This window comes from Ursus americanus, chromosome 6 (genome assembly GCF_024610735.1).
Source record: "Ursus americanus isolate L20-20 chromosome 6, mUrsAme1.1.p, whole genome shotgun sequence".
NCBI classification, from domain to species: domain Eukaryota; kingdom Metazoa; phylum Chordata; class Mammalia; order Carnivora; family Ursidae; genus Ursus; species Ursus americanus.
Window position 1 is genome coordinate 16153274 of NC_142132.1, and position 17101 is coordinate 16170374.

General features: G+C 50.0%; 1 protein-coding gene across 2 annotated transcripts in view; it reads right to left on the minus strand.

Annotated features, from left to right (window-relative positions):
• VWA2 (von Willebrand factor A domain containing 2) overlaps nt 1-14508 on the minus strand; it is a 45084-nt gene extending 30576 nt beyond the window's left edge. Inside the window, exons 1-4 of one of the 2 annotated variants that reach the window (XM_045803193.2) lie at nt 14392-14508; nt 7262-7323; nt 2909-2983; nt 1286-1419 (exon numbers count right to left, since the gene is read on the minus strand). In XM_045803193.2, coding sequence (XP_045659149.2) covers nt 1286-1419; nt 2909-2983; nt 7262-7313 — 261 coding nt within the window. In that variant the 5' untranslated portion in view covers nt 7314-7323; nt 14392-14508. The remainder of the gene's footprint in view (nt 1-1285; nt 1420-2908; nt 2984-7261; nt 7324-14391) is intronic. The other variant, XM_087862688.1, reaches the window with a different exon arrangement.
• Nucleotides 14509-17101: the final 2593 nt, after the last annotated feature.

Genomic DNA, 17101 nt, shown 5'->3' on the forward strand with positions numbered 1-17101 from the left:
CCAGTGGGGCAGGTCACCCAACTGGATTTTTATTAATCCAGTAAGGGAAAATGGTTTCTCGGTGGGAGCTGGGCTGTTACAGTGACTGAGGCTGGGCATCTTGTCATGTGTCTAAAGGTCATTTGTGTTTCAATTTCTGGGAACTGCGTTCATTGCCCATTTTTCTATCGGGTTGTCCCAAGATGCCCCTTTAGCAGCAAGAGCCATGGTTAGCACAATCTGGGGTACTTCAGAACGGCTCTCCAGAGCCAGGAAGAACAAGAAATGAAGAAACTGGCCGGACTCCCTCAGGCAGGGGTAGCTCCTCAAGTGAACATCCGGGGAGGAGCCGCACTTCATACTGAGACTCCCATCTTCCGGGGTAGAGTTTTTGTCAGTATGCTCTGCCTTTCCCAGAGTTCTACAAACACTCCTCTTTCTGGTGGGGAACCAAGAAGGTGGGTCAGCCCATGACTCCCACGTGGCCAGATCATCCTTCCCTCTGACTACTGGGATTGCTCAAGGGATTGTCATGTGACCTACGCCTGCCCAGTGGGAGCCCTCCCTGGGACCTTCTGCTGCAGGTGCAAGGAGAGAAATCCACTTTCTTTTTACTGGGATCACTAGCTTGAAGGGCAGTGCAGGGCAAATGTGCCAGGGAAGGAAAGCCTGCATGGGAAGGAAGCCAACCAAGGAACACAAAACAGAGAAGAAAAAGAGATGGAATGAGCCCTTGGGTCCTACCATGCCTAGAACCAGGACCCACCCCCTTGGTCTTCCTGTTCCACAAGCTAGTAAATGTCCTCTTCTTTTTTTTTTTTTTTTTTTAATAAGATTTATTTACTTATTTTAGAAAGAGAGAAAGAGTGTGGACAAATACGAGCCAGGGAAGGGGCAGAGGGAGAGGGAGAATCCCCAGCCCCTCAAACAGGCTCAGTCCCTGACCCTGACACCATGACCCAAGCGGACAGCAAGAGTCGGATGCCCAGGGGCGCCTGGGTGGCTCAGACACTAAGCATCTGCCTTCGGCTCAGATCATGATCCCAGAGTTCTGGGATGGAGCCCTGCATCAGGCTCCCTGCTCAGCAGGAAGCCTGCTTCTCCCTCTCCCACTCCTCCTGCTTGTGTTCCCTCTCTCGCTGACTCTGTCAAATAAATAAAATCTTAAAAAAAAAAAAAAGAGTTGGATGCCCAACCCACTGGGCCACCCAGGCGCCCCGTAAATGTCCTCTTCTACTTAGAACTGGATTTCTGTCACTTGCAACCAAAGATGTCCTAATACAAAGATGATAAGACGTGCACTCACCCTCTCAGGGTTGATGTCCAGAGCGTCACAGACCATGATGGCAAAGTGCTTAGACCTTTCAAAGCTCCCCTTCCCGACACTGTGGGATCCGTCAATCAGAAACAGGACGTCCACTGCAGTGGAGCACTGGATCACTGGGGGAGAGCAGAACACAGTGGGTGACAAGCCGCTTCCCTGCCCTCTGGCCCCCAGAGCATCTCCATCCTGAAGCAGAGTGGAGGCAGAAACAATTTTGGGGTGGATCAAGCTCCTCTTAGCCCACGGGTGGAAACACAGGAGATGGTCCCAGCCAGAGGCAGCTCTCCTCCACAGCAGGAAGTACCCTCCCCGCCCCCTACAACCCCAAGCTCACAAACAGACCCCTGGGTGGAAGACTTTGTAGTACTGGAGGGGTCTAACTCAACAATGGAGATGTAGGAGAGAAGGGGCTCCTTGGTCTCAGCTCTTGGGGGCCACCATCTAGTCCAGGATCCAGCCAGATATGCTGGGGCATAAGGCTGCATTACCCCAGAGTTCAAGCATGGATAGCACTGTGTCTTCCCTACATGCCATGCACTGCCTCCAACACTTTATATGTGCGAATTCTTATAACCACCCAAAGATAGATTGCTATTTTTTAAATTTTTTAACAGGTTTATTGAGCTACTATTCACATACCAAAGAATTCATCCATTTAAAGTATGTAATTCAGGGGGCACCTGGGTGGCTCAGTTGGTTAAGCATCTTGATTTCAGCTCCACTCATGATCTCAGGGTTGTGAGATCGAGCCCTGTGCTGGGCTCTGCTCTGAGCATGGAGCCTGCTTGGGATTCTCTCTCTCCCTCTCCCTCTGCCCTTCCAAACTCGTGCACACATTCTCTCTCAAAAAAAATTTTTTTAAATAATAAAGGAAAATATGTAATTCAGTAGCTTTTAGTATATTCACAGATACATTCCATCCTTGCCATAGTCAAATTTAGAACATTTTCTATCACCTCAAAAAGAAACCCTACAGTATACCTTTAGCTATTAGCTCCTTAGCTCCCCATCCCACTCCTAAACAGATGAATGGTTTTTATTCCCAGTAGGGACATGAGGAAAGAAGGACACAGGGCAATTCAGTAACCTCCCGAAGGCCAAAGTACCAGTAAGCAGTGGAGCTGGGCAGCAAACTCAGGCTGTCCAGCTTCAGAATCCGCACCCTACCACCTCACCATCAGGATGTAGGAGAGCGGGAGGCAGAGAAGCACCAGCGAGAAGGCACCACCCAGAAGACAGTGACTGAGGCGCAGTTCACCAGAGAGGGACGGAAGGGACATGCAGGGTCTCTGGGAACAGGCTGCTGTGGCTTGAGCAGGTGGAGTGGATGCTGAAAAGGGTAGAAGAGGAAGGAACATGGCGGGAGATGAGGCTGCTTGGGAAGATGGCGGTCACATAGCTGAGGACTCCCAAGTAGGACCAAGAAATTCAGCAACACGGATTTTCCAAAGGTTTTCACCCAGGATGGAGACCTGGGTCAGGCCTGTTTGGGGGAAATGACTCTGGCCACAGTGTGAAAGGAAGATGGGAGTGGGGCAGGAACATTCTGGAGTCAGGCAGAGGTCAACATAGGGGTCAAGAAGGTTGACAAACACATGCACTTACTTTTGCTGGCGGCTGAAATCTTCCCAATGGTCTCCCTGCTTACATGGACTTCCTGAAGAGGATGAGACAGGTGTACTAGGAGAGAAGGCACCAGAAGTGATCATTACAAAGCAGAGAGGGGAGGAGTCTTAGTCCCCATTATGTGACCAGAACCAACAAGCAGTAAAAGGGAAAACTGGAATGTGGAGGAATTTAAGGATGTTGTGTCTCAAAAATCACCAGATGGGTGGCATAAAGAAACGCCTCCAATTACTTCACTTCCATCAGGTACCTTTGTATTTAAATGTGGGTATTTTGAAGCGAAAAATTAAAAATATACATGGAGAGCGATACAGAGAGCCTGTGATTCTGATGAGTTTTGCCCCTGGTTAGGCATAATAACTGGGTGCCCCTCTGGGGTGCGGCATCTTGCCAAGAAAATTAACCTTGGGTATAAATATACAATTCACAGACAAGCACAAGGGAAAATGTTTGAATAGGTGACAAAATGTTTTTAACCCAAACAATGAGATATCCTTTTAACTGCAAAATTTAAATAACCAGCTTCTACATTCCATTTAAATGGAGTTGGGGAAAGATCAAATCGGGAAAAACCTTCCCAATGGTGGCCCTGAAAACTGGTACAACCCTTTTAGAAAACAATTTGGCCAAATGCATGAAGAGTCATAAAGTAGCTTACAGCCTTTGCCCCTGTAGTATCGCAGCCGGGAAGGGATTCGAAGGAAGAACAATGTTAGAGAAGAGAGAAGGTACCTCAGGACTCTCCTTTCGGGGTCACTTGTGATGGAGGAATGGCGGAGGTAACAAATACCCAGAGACACGGGGCTATGAGTGAACGCTGATAAACTGCTTCGGTGCAATTAATACGAACAAGGGCTAAGAAGTCCTGGGGTAGGAAGTTCGTGAATCTATCTTTCATTCTCTTACACGCTGTCCAGTAAAATAGTAATGATGGTACGTTTAAAAGATAAACTCTGAGAGCAGGGGTCACACGCCAAGGAAGCCCCAGGACTGCTGGACGTGAGCCGATTGCGACGGAAGTCCTGAAGGCCATGAGGGTGCCACTGTTCTGATAAGCCAAGTGCACTCGGCGGACGTCCAGCGGCCGAAGTCCGCGTGCAGCAGGTGTGTAAATGCCCACGCACGGTGGGTAAGCGCGGAGGAAGTAATGTGAGGTGGGCAGAGCAGGGGAGCAGGCCAGGGGCAGAGGAAGGAATGTGAGCAGGGGGCGTTGCTGGGGAAGGGGGAAGGGTGTGGGGGTGAGGAATCACACCAGGCAGGTATGTTGGGCCCGAAGGGATCTATGACTGCCAGGAAAGTGATGAGGAGGGAGAAACCAAACAAAAAAGTCAGGGTCTGGGGTAGGGATGCATCTGGCTTGTGACACACACACACACCCCCTTAGTCAGCCACCCCCTGGGCTTACTCCAACCCCATCCTCTCTGGCTCTTCTCCACTCACTACCCCCCAGTGCAAACTAAAGTAGTTCCCGGTTCTCCCCACCTAACCTTCGAGCGGACGGTGTCTGCTCACCTGATAGGCCCTTCCCTCAATCTCGACTCACAGAGGACGGTTCTTGGCCAAAATGCCGAACCAGCCATTAGCCCCACAGACAAGAGCTGTCAGACAAACACCGTTCACGAGGTCTAGGACAGTCTGCCACCGCGGTTTTCCCACCAGAGGCAGAAATAAGACAAACTACACATAGAGACCACAGACTGGATTTGCGGGGGAAAAAGCCCTTCCACTTACATAAAAAAATGGCACGTTGGGACAGAAGCTGGGCAATGCTTCAAAAACTGAGCATTCACTCAATAATTCAGCAGATTGGTCTTCCAGAACACAGAGGCTCTCTGCTTTACTGCATTCAGAGAGCAAGAAGATCCTGCAGCCCGACTGCCCCCCTCCCATCATGCCCTGCTGCTCCCCTCGGCCCGGCTGCCCTGGAAGCTGCCAAGGGCAGGAACACTTCCAGCCATCCTCTGCAAAGCCTAGCCCAGCTCTCTGTGCACCGCAGGTATGCCCTGAAGTTTCCCAAGTAAGTCCATGAATTATTGCAAAGGGCCCAGGAGCCAAGGAATCTCCAAAGAACAGAAAAACACTGTTCCTTTTTACAAGTCTTACCAGCAGATTCCCCCCTGGAGACAGGCCAGCAGCCTCCCCCTGAGGGGAAGGAGGAGGAGCTCTGTGACCCGAGACCACTCACTAAAGAGGTCACCCAGCGAACGTGTCTTTCTGTGCCATGTGCTCAGCTGTTACGGCAGGTGCCAGGCTTCAGATGAGCCCTCCCTGTGCCCTGGGTGACGTCCCCACTGCTCCCCTATGAAGTCATCTCATAGAACATGCAACAGGGAGCCCATGAATGTGTGACTGTTGTTGTTTCCTCTTCTAACCAAAGCAGCCCAGCCTCTGCAGGCCATCTGCCTCGGGCTCCAGAACCTTAAGGTCCTGCAGGAATGGGTGGGGCTAAGGAGTGGGCAGGATTGAAATCACTAATCTTGTCAAACCCTTTCACTTTACAGATAAGAGAGCAGAAGCCTAGTCAGATGATTCTGGTACCTTCTCCTCCCCCAGAAGAGCCCAGAGTGGTGAGGCCAGCCCAGAAGTCAGGAGAGTGACATTTGTCCCAGGTCCGCTACCAACAGCTGTGTGACCCTGGGCAAGTCACAAGCCTCACCGGGCCTCCCCTGTTTCATCTGTCCAGCTCAGGGACGGTGAGGTCAAGTGCTCTGTAAACTGGACAGGGCTACAGAAGGCGAAGTTGTGCAATGAGCTAGAGCAGAACCGGGGCTGTGCCTGAGCCTCCGGGGACCTCATTCAGGCCTTGTCCTCAAACATATCTCACTGTTCCCCAGTCCCCTGACCACGAAGCTACTATGTTACACCGTCTACACACATGGCTTAGAGAGAGGGGTAGGTGGGCCGAGCAACCACCCACCTTCTTCCTGCCTCTCTCATCTCCCCAGGCTCCAGGCAACAGGCAGCTGGCCCCAGGATTCAACACGGCAGAGTCTCAGAGACCACAAGAGGATCCTGAGCTAGACTCGGGCAGCGGGACACCCTGTCGGCTCGTTCTTACTTACAGGACAGCAACCCGCAAGACATTCTGGTGCCTTTCTACCATCTCATGTTAACAAGGCCAGAGCTTGGGGGGGGAGTAAAAACAAAGCTGATTTGCTTCATTATTCATTCATAAATCCACTTCAGCAGGCCGGGCCCAGAGCTAGGCACCGAGACCCTACAGTGTGAGTAAATAATACGTAGTATCTCTTTCGCCTGGAGCTTCTATCTGGTACAGAAGATGGACACTAAGTTTTTAAGAATTCACACAGAAGTAAACTCGTATCTGTGTTAAGTGCTACATAGCAGAGGTGCCCCGGGCTACAGGCATTAAGGGAACTGACCTGACCTGGGGGACCTGGATGAACTGTGCTGGGTGCTGACGGATGAGAAGTTTACCAGGGTGGCAGTGTTGGGTAAGGGGGTGGTCCAGGCAGAGGGGTCGCCATAACTGAGAACCCCTAGGCAGGGAGGGAACAGGGGGCTGGGCAGGATTGGAAGGAATGTGGGCTGTGGTGCCGAGGGAGAGGGTACCAGGGGGCACTTGAGGTGGCCTGGGGTCAGATCAAGCAAAGTCTCTTAAGAACAATGAGGTATCATTTTAGAATGTGAGGCAAGGGGCGTCTGGGTGGCTCAGTTGGTTAAGCATCTGCTTTCAGCTGCAGTCATGATCTCAGGTCCTGAGATCGAGCCTCAGGTTGGGCTCCCTGCTCAGCGGGAGCCTGCTTTTCCCTCTCCCTCTGAGCCTCCCTGCTGTTCTCACATGTGTGTGCACTCTCTCTCAAATAATTTACAAAAAAATTTAGGCAGGGGGTAGGGGTGGAGAGGGGTCCAGGCACGATCAGATTTGCATTATTGTTTTTTTAAAGATTTTTTATTTTAGAGAGAGTGTAGGGGTGCGGGGGGCGGCAGAAGGAGAGGGAGAGAGAATCTCCAGCAGACTCCCTACTGAGTGTGGAGCCCAATGTGGGGCTCGATCTCATGACCCTGAGATGACCTGAGCCAAAATCAAGAGTCCGACGCCTAATCAACTGAACCACCCAGTGCCACAGATTTGCATTTTGAAATGACTGTTCTGTGGACAATGGGCTAGAGCGGAACCAGGTGGACCCACGGAGACCAATCAGGAGACTACTGCAATCGTCCAAGCACGAGATGATGGGGCTCACACTAGGCAGGTGGCCATGGAGTAGAGAGTTGCCGATGTATTTGAGAGACCTCTAGAAGTTAAAGTCGACAGGATGTGAAACAAACTAAACCCCTCAACACCTTTCCCTGACGAAAAAAGCTTACCTCCAGAAAACAGGAAAATGAAGAGGACTTCCAGCAATAGGAAAGAGGGCATGTTGATATAACTATAGGGCAAGACAGGGGAAGAAAAAAAAAAGTATCAGCAATTAACTCTGTGCACCCCCAAGTCACCCCCAAGCAAGAGGACAACTACTTGGCCTTTTTGCGGGCACAAAGATGACCCTTGAGGCCCCTCCTTGTCACAATAACTATATTAGCCAGGGAGAGCCCCAAACTCCCTAAAAGTCATGGGGGACTTTGCTCCAATGACTTTGCTTTCAACGGACGGTCTAACATCTTTCCCAGATACCCATCCCCCCACCCCCCGCATCTCCTTCACTGATGGCGGGAAGGTATGCTCTGCCCAAGGTTAAGTAAGAGTCCTGGGTCCCAGCTTGGCCAGGCCCCATCACCTTGAGTAAAGCCCCTCCCTCTCAACACCTCCGTTTTTTAGGAGTTAGAATCAGAGAGATCGAAGATTTGATTTCCAGTGCCCTCATTTTCTGAAACCTTGCAGCAAGGTCTTGAAGCCTACAATTTCTCAATTATTTATAAAAAGAAATGTGGCTGAGGAAGCAACAAAAGCTTTTTTTTTTTTGAATTAGTATTGCCTAATCATGTTTATAGTATAGGTAATATTCAGTTCCATGGGGCCTGATAACAATTTTTGAGGGAGATAAGGGTGGAAAGTAAGAGCTTTTAATAAGAACCATAGACCATAACTTTGATTCTATAAGAGCACATACATGAGATATCTTTGTAGGTTTAGCTGAAATGAACCATTATCTTTTCAACCACAAAGATAGGATGTACAATTCAGACGGTCTTAAACTTTAGCAAGTGGACTCGTGAGTAGTAATAAGAATTGAAAGGGATCAGACAGAATGAAATTTATAGATTTTTTCCCCCAGTACAATTTAGCAGGGAGAAATCTAGAAATACCTGAACAATTGGTTCTAGACATTCTATTTTTTGACTTTTGGGATCCAATACTTATTCAAGGTCTTACCCTCCACATTAAATTTGCCCATAAAAAAAAAAAAAAGACAGCCACAGGTAGGTCTTAGTGAAGTTTCCTTCCGCGAAACACATAATGTTGACACTCACGCGGGAGACAATTTCAAAGAGCAAATGCCAGGCAGGGTTACGGAAAGGGAACCACTGCAGGGTCCCCCCAGGTTCCAGAGAAGAGAGCAGAGGGCGAGGTGGTCGGTCATAGCGTGGGGTACCCACGGGTGCACAGCCTGGGACAGAGAAACTCACTTCCCCCCGATGCAACCAAATCAGAAAGGCCCCATAACCTCTTAAGTAAACACCGCCCTCCTGCATCTAAGAACAAGGAAGACGAGGCAGGAGGGCCAAGTTTTCGTTTATGTATCTTGGGTCTTTGGACACCCACGTCTCCACTGGCCAACGTTACTTCTCCAAAACGCGGGCGAGGATTTTCCTGCTCACGCTCAGCTGCTCACCAAAGGGCCTTTCACGTACCCTGCGCTAAAATGAATTCTGTTGTCAGACACACTCTACCATCTCTGCTGGGACACTAAAAACACGCCTCCCAGCGGCCACAACAAAACAGAAGAACTTGACTCCTCATTCAGAGGCTTCTGAGCAGGCTGGGAGCAAGGGCTGCCTTGGAAATCTGGAGTGCCCCAAGAAATGCCGATTCCTTTGCAGGAAAATCTAAAATGACCCAACTCATGTTCCTATCAGGTGCTACTGCTAGACCACGCTTGGAATTGCAGGAAATTGAACCAACAGCGGGGACAGCACTTACCTCTCAGGCTTCGGGGAACAAGGGGATCACAAGAGGGGAAACTCAGAGTGGATGAGCCGAATACACTTCAGAGATGATGGAAGGGGTCACAGAGGCGCAGCAGCGCCAGTGTGCACAGGGACCCGGATGGTCACATAGCTCCGGTCCCTGGCTCCTAGTCCAGCATGCTTGCCTCTGACCGTGCTGCTGCTGGAGCTGAGGTCAGCTCAGGGACCTTGACCCACCGCTCAGAACTCCATCCAAGCGGAGGTGGCATACAGCAGGTGACTAGGAGGGGCAGCCGCACCTGCCCCACACCCTGAGTCCAGGAGCCCCACTTCTCATTCGATGCCTCAGCTCCTCATTTACAAAACAAGGAGGCAGGACCAGATGTGGCTAAGGTGTCTTCTGGTTTTAAACATCTCCATCGTGGACCTATGATGGTCAGACCTGACTCTACCATATATTCAGGTCCTTGGATCTCAAACATTTGTGAAACAAAGTAAATCAAATGTCCCAACCAGCTGAGAGTCTCTGTGTCTCAAATGACTGTGAGGCTCACATCTTCACCTAATATAAGTGGAGAGTGAATATTACAAGAGCGAGAAAGTCAGGAGCTTTCACAGAGGGGAAGAAGGACAGAGAAGCTACAGGACGGTGGGGCCAACACCGCTCCTGTTAGCTTCCAGCCCAGCACATGCCAGCAAGACAGACCTTCCTTTCCTCCCAAAGACACCTTTTCTTTCCTTTCACTCCGTACAACAGATGGCCAAGTTCCCACCTGCCACCTGGGAGACAGGCAGGGGCAAGGCATGGGGACAAGGGGCAGTGCAATGCTGTCTAGTCCTTAGTTAGGCTCAGGATGATTTTTGGAGTCACAACCTCTGACCCTGGGCACATGCTGGACTCTGAGGCTTATCAAATTTTTTTTTTTTTAAAATAAAAGCAGGATTCTAGCAGCCTCCCCCGGCTGCCGTGAGGACACAGAAGGAAGTACAGAAGGTTCCTGCCACATAGTAAGGCACTCAGGAAACATGTGGTCCCCTCCCTCCGCTATGAGACAAACCAGAGCAACTTCAACTCGCTCTCTTATGTGCCTCTGCATGCCCAGGTGAATGTTTTCCAGAGTCTTCTAAGTTTCTGCTCATCAAAACAAAATTTATGTTGGCAATCTGCAGATCAATGCAAGAAGTCAAAAGCCTCCTGCTAAGTGTGTAGGCCAGATGGTGCTGGGTCTGGGACCTCAGGGGCACTCCCCTCCCCTGTGCCCACAGCATGGCCCGTCTTGTCACACAGCCCACGCTGAAACTGCCTGATGTCTTTATCTCACCTGCCAGGTGGCCAAAGCCTCAGGGACTGAGTCTTAGTCTCTGCTGGGGCCCCAGCCGCCTGTGCTTGTCCGGCACACAGTAGGTGAGATGTGAGCTTGCTGGGTAAACTAAGCACCATCATGCCGACTTCCAGAGGAATCTTTGCGCTCACTACACTCCCTGCATTCTTTTTTATGCCAAGATAAAGGAAATGAATGCTACTTCGGTGCTGGTGAAGTATTAATAGCACTCTTTGCTGTCTGTTCCCACCCATTATCTCAAACAGTCTCCCCCCACCCCCATACCAAAACCTGCTTGCACTGCTAATTCCACATTCTAAATACAACCCTGCATCTAAAAAAAAAAAAAAATTTTTTTTTTAAAGATGAACTGCATGGTAAAAAATCCAACAGCTACCGCCATCCGGTGAGCAGTAAATAGACCATGTGCCTGGCGCCGGGTTCTGTACTTCGTACCTTCTCCCTCCCTTGCAGCCAGCCAGTGAGTGTGTTATCCCCATTTTACAGATGAGAAAATGGAGGCACAGGAAAGTTGTTTTGCCCCAGGTTACACAGCTAATCAGTGGATCAGACTCCCTCTAGCCTCCCAGGGATCTGTTCAACCCACCCCCCCCTCCGATTTGGGGGGATTAAGGTAGAGGAATAGAAGCATAATTACAAATCTGCCTCCTGAATCCACCCTTCGGCGGTTTTCCACAAGCTAATACCTGCCAGCAAACTCCCACACTCAGCACATAACGTGAGATTTCCAGAACTCTCTGCATTCTTGTGCAAAGTAGTCAGGAGTGGTCTGAATCCCGGGGCAGAACCAGATCATTGGCTCCCAGGTAAGCCTTGTCAAGCCTTTTCCATTGCAAACCCCTCACTTGTCATTTGTTCCTTTCTCTTCCATTACCCATGCTAATCCCACATTATTCCTGGCTCCTGGGGCTCTCAACACAAGGACTCAACTGCTCTTCACCACCCCCCCAATCTTCTTGTGCCACACAGCACCCGCCGCACCGGGAACAACAGGTGAGTGAGGCTGGTTGCAGGGCTCTGCAGAACACAGGGATTGCACTTGCCATGACACAGGAAGAAACGAAGGCCACAACAAGGCTACTTTGGATAAAGAAGGGCCAGGCTGGCAAGGGCGGAAGGCAGTTTTGCAAGACAATGCCTGTCTTCTCCTTTAGGGTCAGGAATAAGTTCGATGTGAAAAAGGAAACCCCTTCTACCTCCTTAGAAAATGCAATGCCAACCCCAAATATTAATTAGATTAGCCCTTGGCATCCTCTCAATCAGCAGGATGGATATCTGAGCCCTTTCCAAGAACAGGCAGCACCTGAACAGGAAGACTTTAAAATCGGAGGTAAAAGCGTGGAGGAGTCAAGAAGCCCTTGCTGTCTTTCACTCACCTTCCTTGGCCTTTGGGCAAAACACTTGGTTCAGGCCAGGGAAGTGGACCACACGTTTCTCGTTTGATAGGGCAGGGAGGGTGTTTTAAAAGTCACTCAGGGAGTCATGCTCCCTCTAAAAGAACCACAGATTGTTAGTACCCCAACAGTCTGAGAACCAGAAGTCAGCACCAAGGGATGAACAATGCGCTATACAGATTCCCTGGTCAGACGGGCATGAATCTCAGGGCTTCCCACTCTTGCCACACCTGGTAAGAGACATCTTAAGCCAAGAGGGATTTTGATGTTTGTTTTGATATCTGAAAATCCCTTATTTAAATTGTACAGGACCCAAGGTCACTGGACTCTGGGACTCAGAAGTATAAGAGAATGCACACAGGACCGGAAGTCCAGAGACAGAATTCTGGACTAGTTCTGCTTCTGACCACCTGGGTGACTCTGCAAGCAACAGCTTCCCTGTCTCAGGGTCATTCGTCTAGCACCTGGGGTGAATCTCAGTTTCACAAACTCAGGAACTCAGGCAGCATTGTAAGGACCAATGAAATAGTATGTGAACATCCCTCCTAATGGTCACTTTCTGAATGCAGAATGTTAAAGAATTATCTTTACATTTAGTAAATTAATTTCATTGAACACCCATAACCCCATAGAGCAGACACGATCATTTCTATTTTTATACATGGGAAAATGGCCTTGTAGAAGTTGGGACCCAAGGTCAAAGAGCTGGTGAACCACAAGCATGGAATCGAGCACGGGTCTTCTGACATGGACAGCCTGGCCATGCAGCGCACGGAAGGACAGCAAAGAGCAACTGGACATTGGGAAGCCCAAGCACGAGCCTCTCCGTATATTCCTTCACTTCAGTCTTTCAACTTCTTTCCCTCAAAAATGGTGGTGACATCACCCATTGTATTTACCTGAAAAGGTTGATGCCAGGATCACATGAGACCACAATACAAAAGTGCCCTGGGTGAGGGCAAAGCTTCCTAAATGCAGAGCAGGAAAACCCAGTTGAAGAGAAGGGACTCGGGATCAGGAAAGGAGAGGAGGGATCCAGGCGAGCAATCATACTGAGGGCAGGCTGGCAGGTAATTCTGCGGGTGGGAAAGAAAGAGGTCTGGAGCTGTTTACAAGATGAAGGGTAAAGCTAAAGAAAAGGACTTCAAGTGCGTTCAGCTGTCCCAGGGAGCAGGCCTGGGGTGACGCTGAAGCAGGGGTGGGACAGACACCCCCCTCTTTGTGCAGCACCCCCAAGAGCCCCCCACTAGCCTTCGGGATGACGGGAGGGATCTGTCTTATTTATAAAAAAATATTCTTGTGGGATAAAATTAAAAGTTGGGATAAAAATTAAAAATTTTGTTACACTCCTCCTGATGAGAACTTTTTAAAAACTGATCTGTGAAGTGCAGAAGTACAGAAGTTTGAGGACCACTGCTCTAAAACACCTCACAGTGTTGCTGACCCTTCCGATGACAGAATTACGTGAACTTTCACTTATTCAACAGAAACTAGTAAATCTGCCTTGGGCCCAGCACCCTGCCAGGCAGGTATCGGGGATACAGTGAAAATACTCTGTAAGATGCACACAAGGTGGGAGCATCAGTAACAAAAGGCTCTTGTATTTTCACCAATTTATCCCTAACATCATCACTTGCCAATTAATGACTGTGCCATTTATACAGCTCATCAAAAACCTAGGAGTCCGGGTTCCCGAGGGCTCTCTCATTCACTCTTGGGGCATCTTCTGCCCTCTCTAGGTCTGTTTCCTCTTCCGTAAAAACATGGGCATCTATGATTCATTTCAGAGGACCAGAACCTATTGAGGGGAAGGAAACAGTTACTCCACGCTCCGGATGGTAGACCAAAAACTAGATTTAAAGGAAAATATGTCACTGATGCTTTTCAGTCCAACGGTCAGGTGTGATGAAGGAAGGAATCCCCCTGTCTCTTCCCCAGGATTTGTCTGGGCCCCTCTTATGGAAAATTCTGATACCATCAAGAGAGAGTTCTGGGATGGACAAAGGAAGAGTAAGGACCATATCCTAGGTGAAGAACAGCCCGTGGAGCCTTGTACCCCCATCAGCGACAAGAAGAGAACGGCTGCAGGCTGCTGAAGCCCACAGCACCTACGAATTTACTCCTGTGGCTTTGCCAAGTGTAGTGGTACCTCAGACATTTCCGACTTGTTCCTTCTCTTTTCCGACTCTCTCAACAAACGCACATTTCCTAATATAATGTCACAACAGAAGCCAAATAGACCTTGAATTTTTACATCTGAAATTATAAAACAGTTAAAGTGGGGGGGGGGTTAAAGAACCTCATATGAAAGTCGCACAGGTTCTGATCATTCAGTTCCAAGACACCAAACACACCGCAGGTGTCCCCACTGAAAGGCCCCTCCTGGGTGGAGAGCCACGGAATTCACAGGGGCGGGAGGGTGCCTCCTCCCTTTTCTGCCTGGGTGCCCACCATGTTTTTAAGTCGATGCCACCTGGCAAGTTTCAAAAGTGCGTTTCTGAGACCCCTTCCATTTACTCTCCCAGCCAGTGGCCAAGTGCACAGCCCCTCAGAAGGAGAAATGCAAGAAGCAGGTGGGGTGGGGGATCCCAGTATGCGAAATCACCACAAGTACAAATCCCCCTAGACTTACCAGCGCCCAGGGGCAAGTCTCTGGGCAACAGGTCCTTCTAGGGCTCTGCTTGCAGAGGCTCCGCTGGGGGCACGCCACTGCTGAGAAAATTGGGCAGGAGTCACCTTAACACCTGCATATGCCCTAAAAAAGGCGGGAGGGAGATTGGGGCATGTTCCCAAAACATTTATTAAAAAGGCGAGACCCCTTCAGCAGCCTCCAGGTTAAGAGACCGCGACTGTGCCAAGCAGGGCAGGTTTAAAACGTGGTTCCCTCCTCCACCCACAGCCACCGAGCCCCGTTCCCTTACCTGTGCTCCGCGCCCCTTGGCTTTGCGACCCCGTGCTGGGGACAAGGGAGAGGCCGCTCCTGGGCACGCCGCACGCCCCGTCCCAAGACCCCGGCCGGCTCTCCCCGGGCGTTTGGTGGCGAGCCCGGAGGGGGCGTGCGCCAGGTGCGCTCTTCCCCGGGACGCCGGCTTCCCCCAGAAGCGCTCGGGCCTCGCAGCCGAGCTCAGGTGCGGCGCAAACAAAGCCTAACAAAGCCCGCAACGCCGCCCCGCCGCCGAGTCCACGCGGGGCCGCAGGAGGTCCGCGCTACTGGAAAGGACGGCTGAGGGCCGAGCATCCCCACTCCCAGAGCGCAAACGAGTAATCGGTGCCCCTGCCGAGGCCGCTGGCGGGGCCCGGGGCGCGCGGGTCCTGGCGGCGCAGAGATGGCTCGAGCTCTGACTCACCGGGACAAGCAAGCGCGGCTGGGAGCGCACGGCGGGACGCGGGCGCCGAGGCCGCTGTGCTGGCCCTCGGGCTCGGCTCGGGCCAGGGGGCGCTGCAGGCCCGCAGGAGGGGCGCCCGGGGTGGAAGCCACGTGGGACACCTGTAGCTTTCGCGGAAGGGTGGCGGCGAGCGCGGCGCGGGCCGTGGGAGGTGCATCAAGCGCTTCTGGGAACTGGGCCCGCATCCTTTCTCGCGTTTTAACACCGCGTTGGCCGGGTGGGCAAATATAAGTACTTACTTCTGCGCGGGTCTCCCGGTCTCTGAGGGGTGGAGCGGGGAACACCGTGCCTCCCGCTGTGGACTCCGCAGGCTTCATTGCTCAGACCCATGCGAAAATGTTGACTTTGGCACCGCTTCTGTTTGTCATGGCAAATGCCGTTTACCTGCCTGTGCAATTATTGCAGGTGGGAGGTAATAAGCAGGCCTTTTTGGCAGGGCGTCCTCGATTAAGTCAACAGGTGCTGAATTTTTAAAAATCAGACGCCAGCAAGCAAAATGGCACAATGCCTATATAAAGTGCTAAATAAATGTTGGCTATTCCTGCATAATCTATAGTTTTCACACTTCACCAGTAAAGTGTCATTGCACGTGTGCTCATTGCAAAAAAAGAAAATGCCAGTAAGGAACTTGCAGAACCACACCTATTCCACCACCAAGAGATAATCACTGTTATTGGGTGTATGTTCTCCCAGTAAATTTACATAAAAATTTACATTTTCAGTTCAGACCGTACACACTGTAACATAACCAGCTCTTCTATTTCTCTTCTTGAACATCTATGCTTTTAGCCACTACTTAACGTCCTAATGTATTTAACCTATTGTTGGACATTAACTTTTTATCACACAATTAGATATCCGTTTTTGTCCAATTACTTGGAGTAAACTGCAAAAAGGTAAATTTCTGGACTATAGGATATATGCAATTTAAGGCTGTTCATGTGTATTGTCAAACTGCCCTCCAGGAATATCAGCCTGTTTCCTCTTTCCATACCCCTCCCCCATTATTCTTGTAAATGTCAGTTCCATAGACTAATAAATTTTTTTTAAGCTTTTCCTTCTTAAAAAAATTCTAGGGGCACCTGGGTGGCTCAGTTGGTTAAGCGTCTGCCTTTGGCTCGGGTCATGATCCCAAGGTCCTGGGATGGAGCCCTACATTGGGCTCCCTGCTCAGCAGAGCGCCGGCTTTTCCCTCTCCTCCCCGCTTGTGCTCTCGCTCTCAATATCTTTAAAAAAAATTCTAAAAACATTTCAATTTCTCAGTTGGTTTCCAACACTCCTAACATTAAGCTTCCAGTGAAAGTGACCTGTGGTACATACGTGTTGCCAACTTCACAGAAGTGGGGGAGAAAAGGACTTTTCACCTAATTCCTTCCAGTAACACCGAGCACCCTACTGTAAAAACGCAGCAGCATAAGCAACGCGGGAGCACCCATGCAGGGGAACTTAGCAGGTCTAAATGCTTGGTGGAAGGAGGGGGGTCCTCTACATCTGAACAGGCATGGTCTCATTGAAATACAATGCAAGCCAAATAGGTCATTTTAAATGTTCCAGTAGCCACATTTAAGAAGTAGAAAGGAACAGGTGAACTATTAACCCAGAAGATCCCAAATATCTTGTGTAAACAACATAAAATAGGTATTTTATACAAAGTCTTTAGAATCCTATATTTTATATGTATAGCACATCCCAGTTTGGACTAGCCTTAAGTGTCTAACCACATGTGGTGTGGCCTGTGACACTCCAGGGGTTTGAGAAGGGCAGACCAAGTCCTGCCCAAAGTGGATATTTCCCAGCAGACAGCCCTCTCCTCCACTGTTGTGATTGTGATTGGTTGCTAAGCTAACATTTACCAGCATACCTTTACCTAATCAGGTTTACCTCAGACAAGTCAAATTTCAATTCTGGATGTTCCTGGCAGTTTCATGGCTTTAATTGGAGGGGACATTCCACATT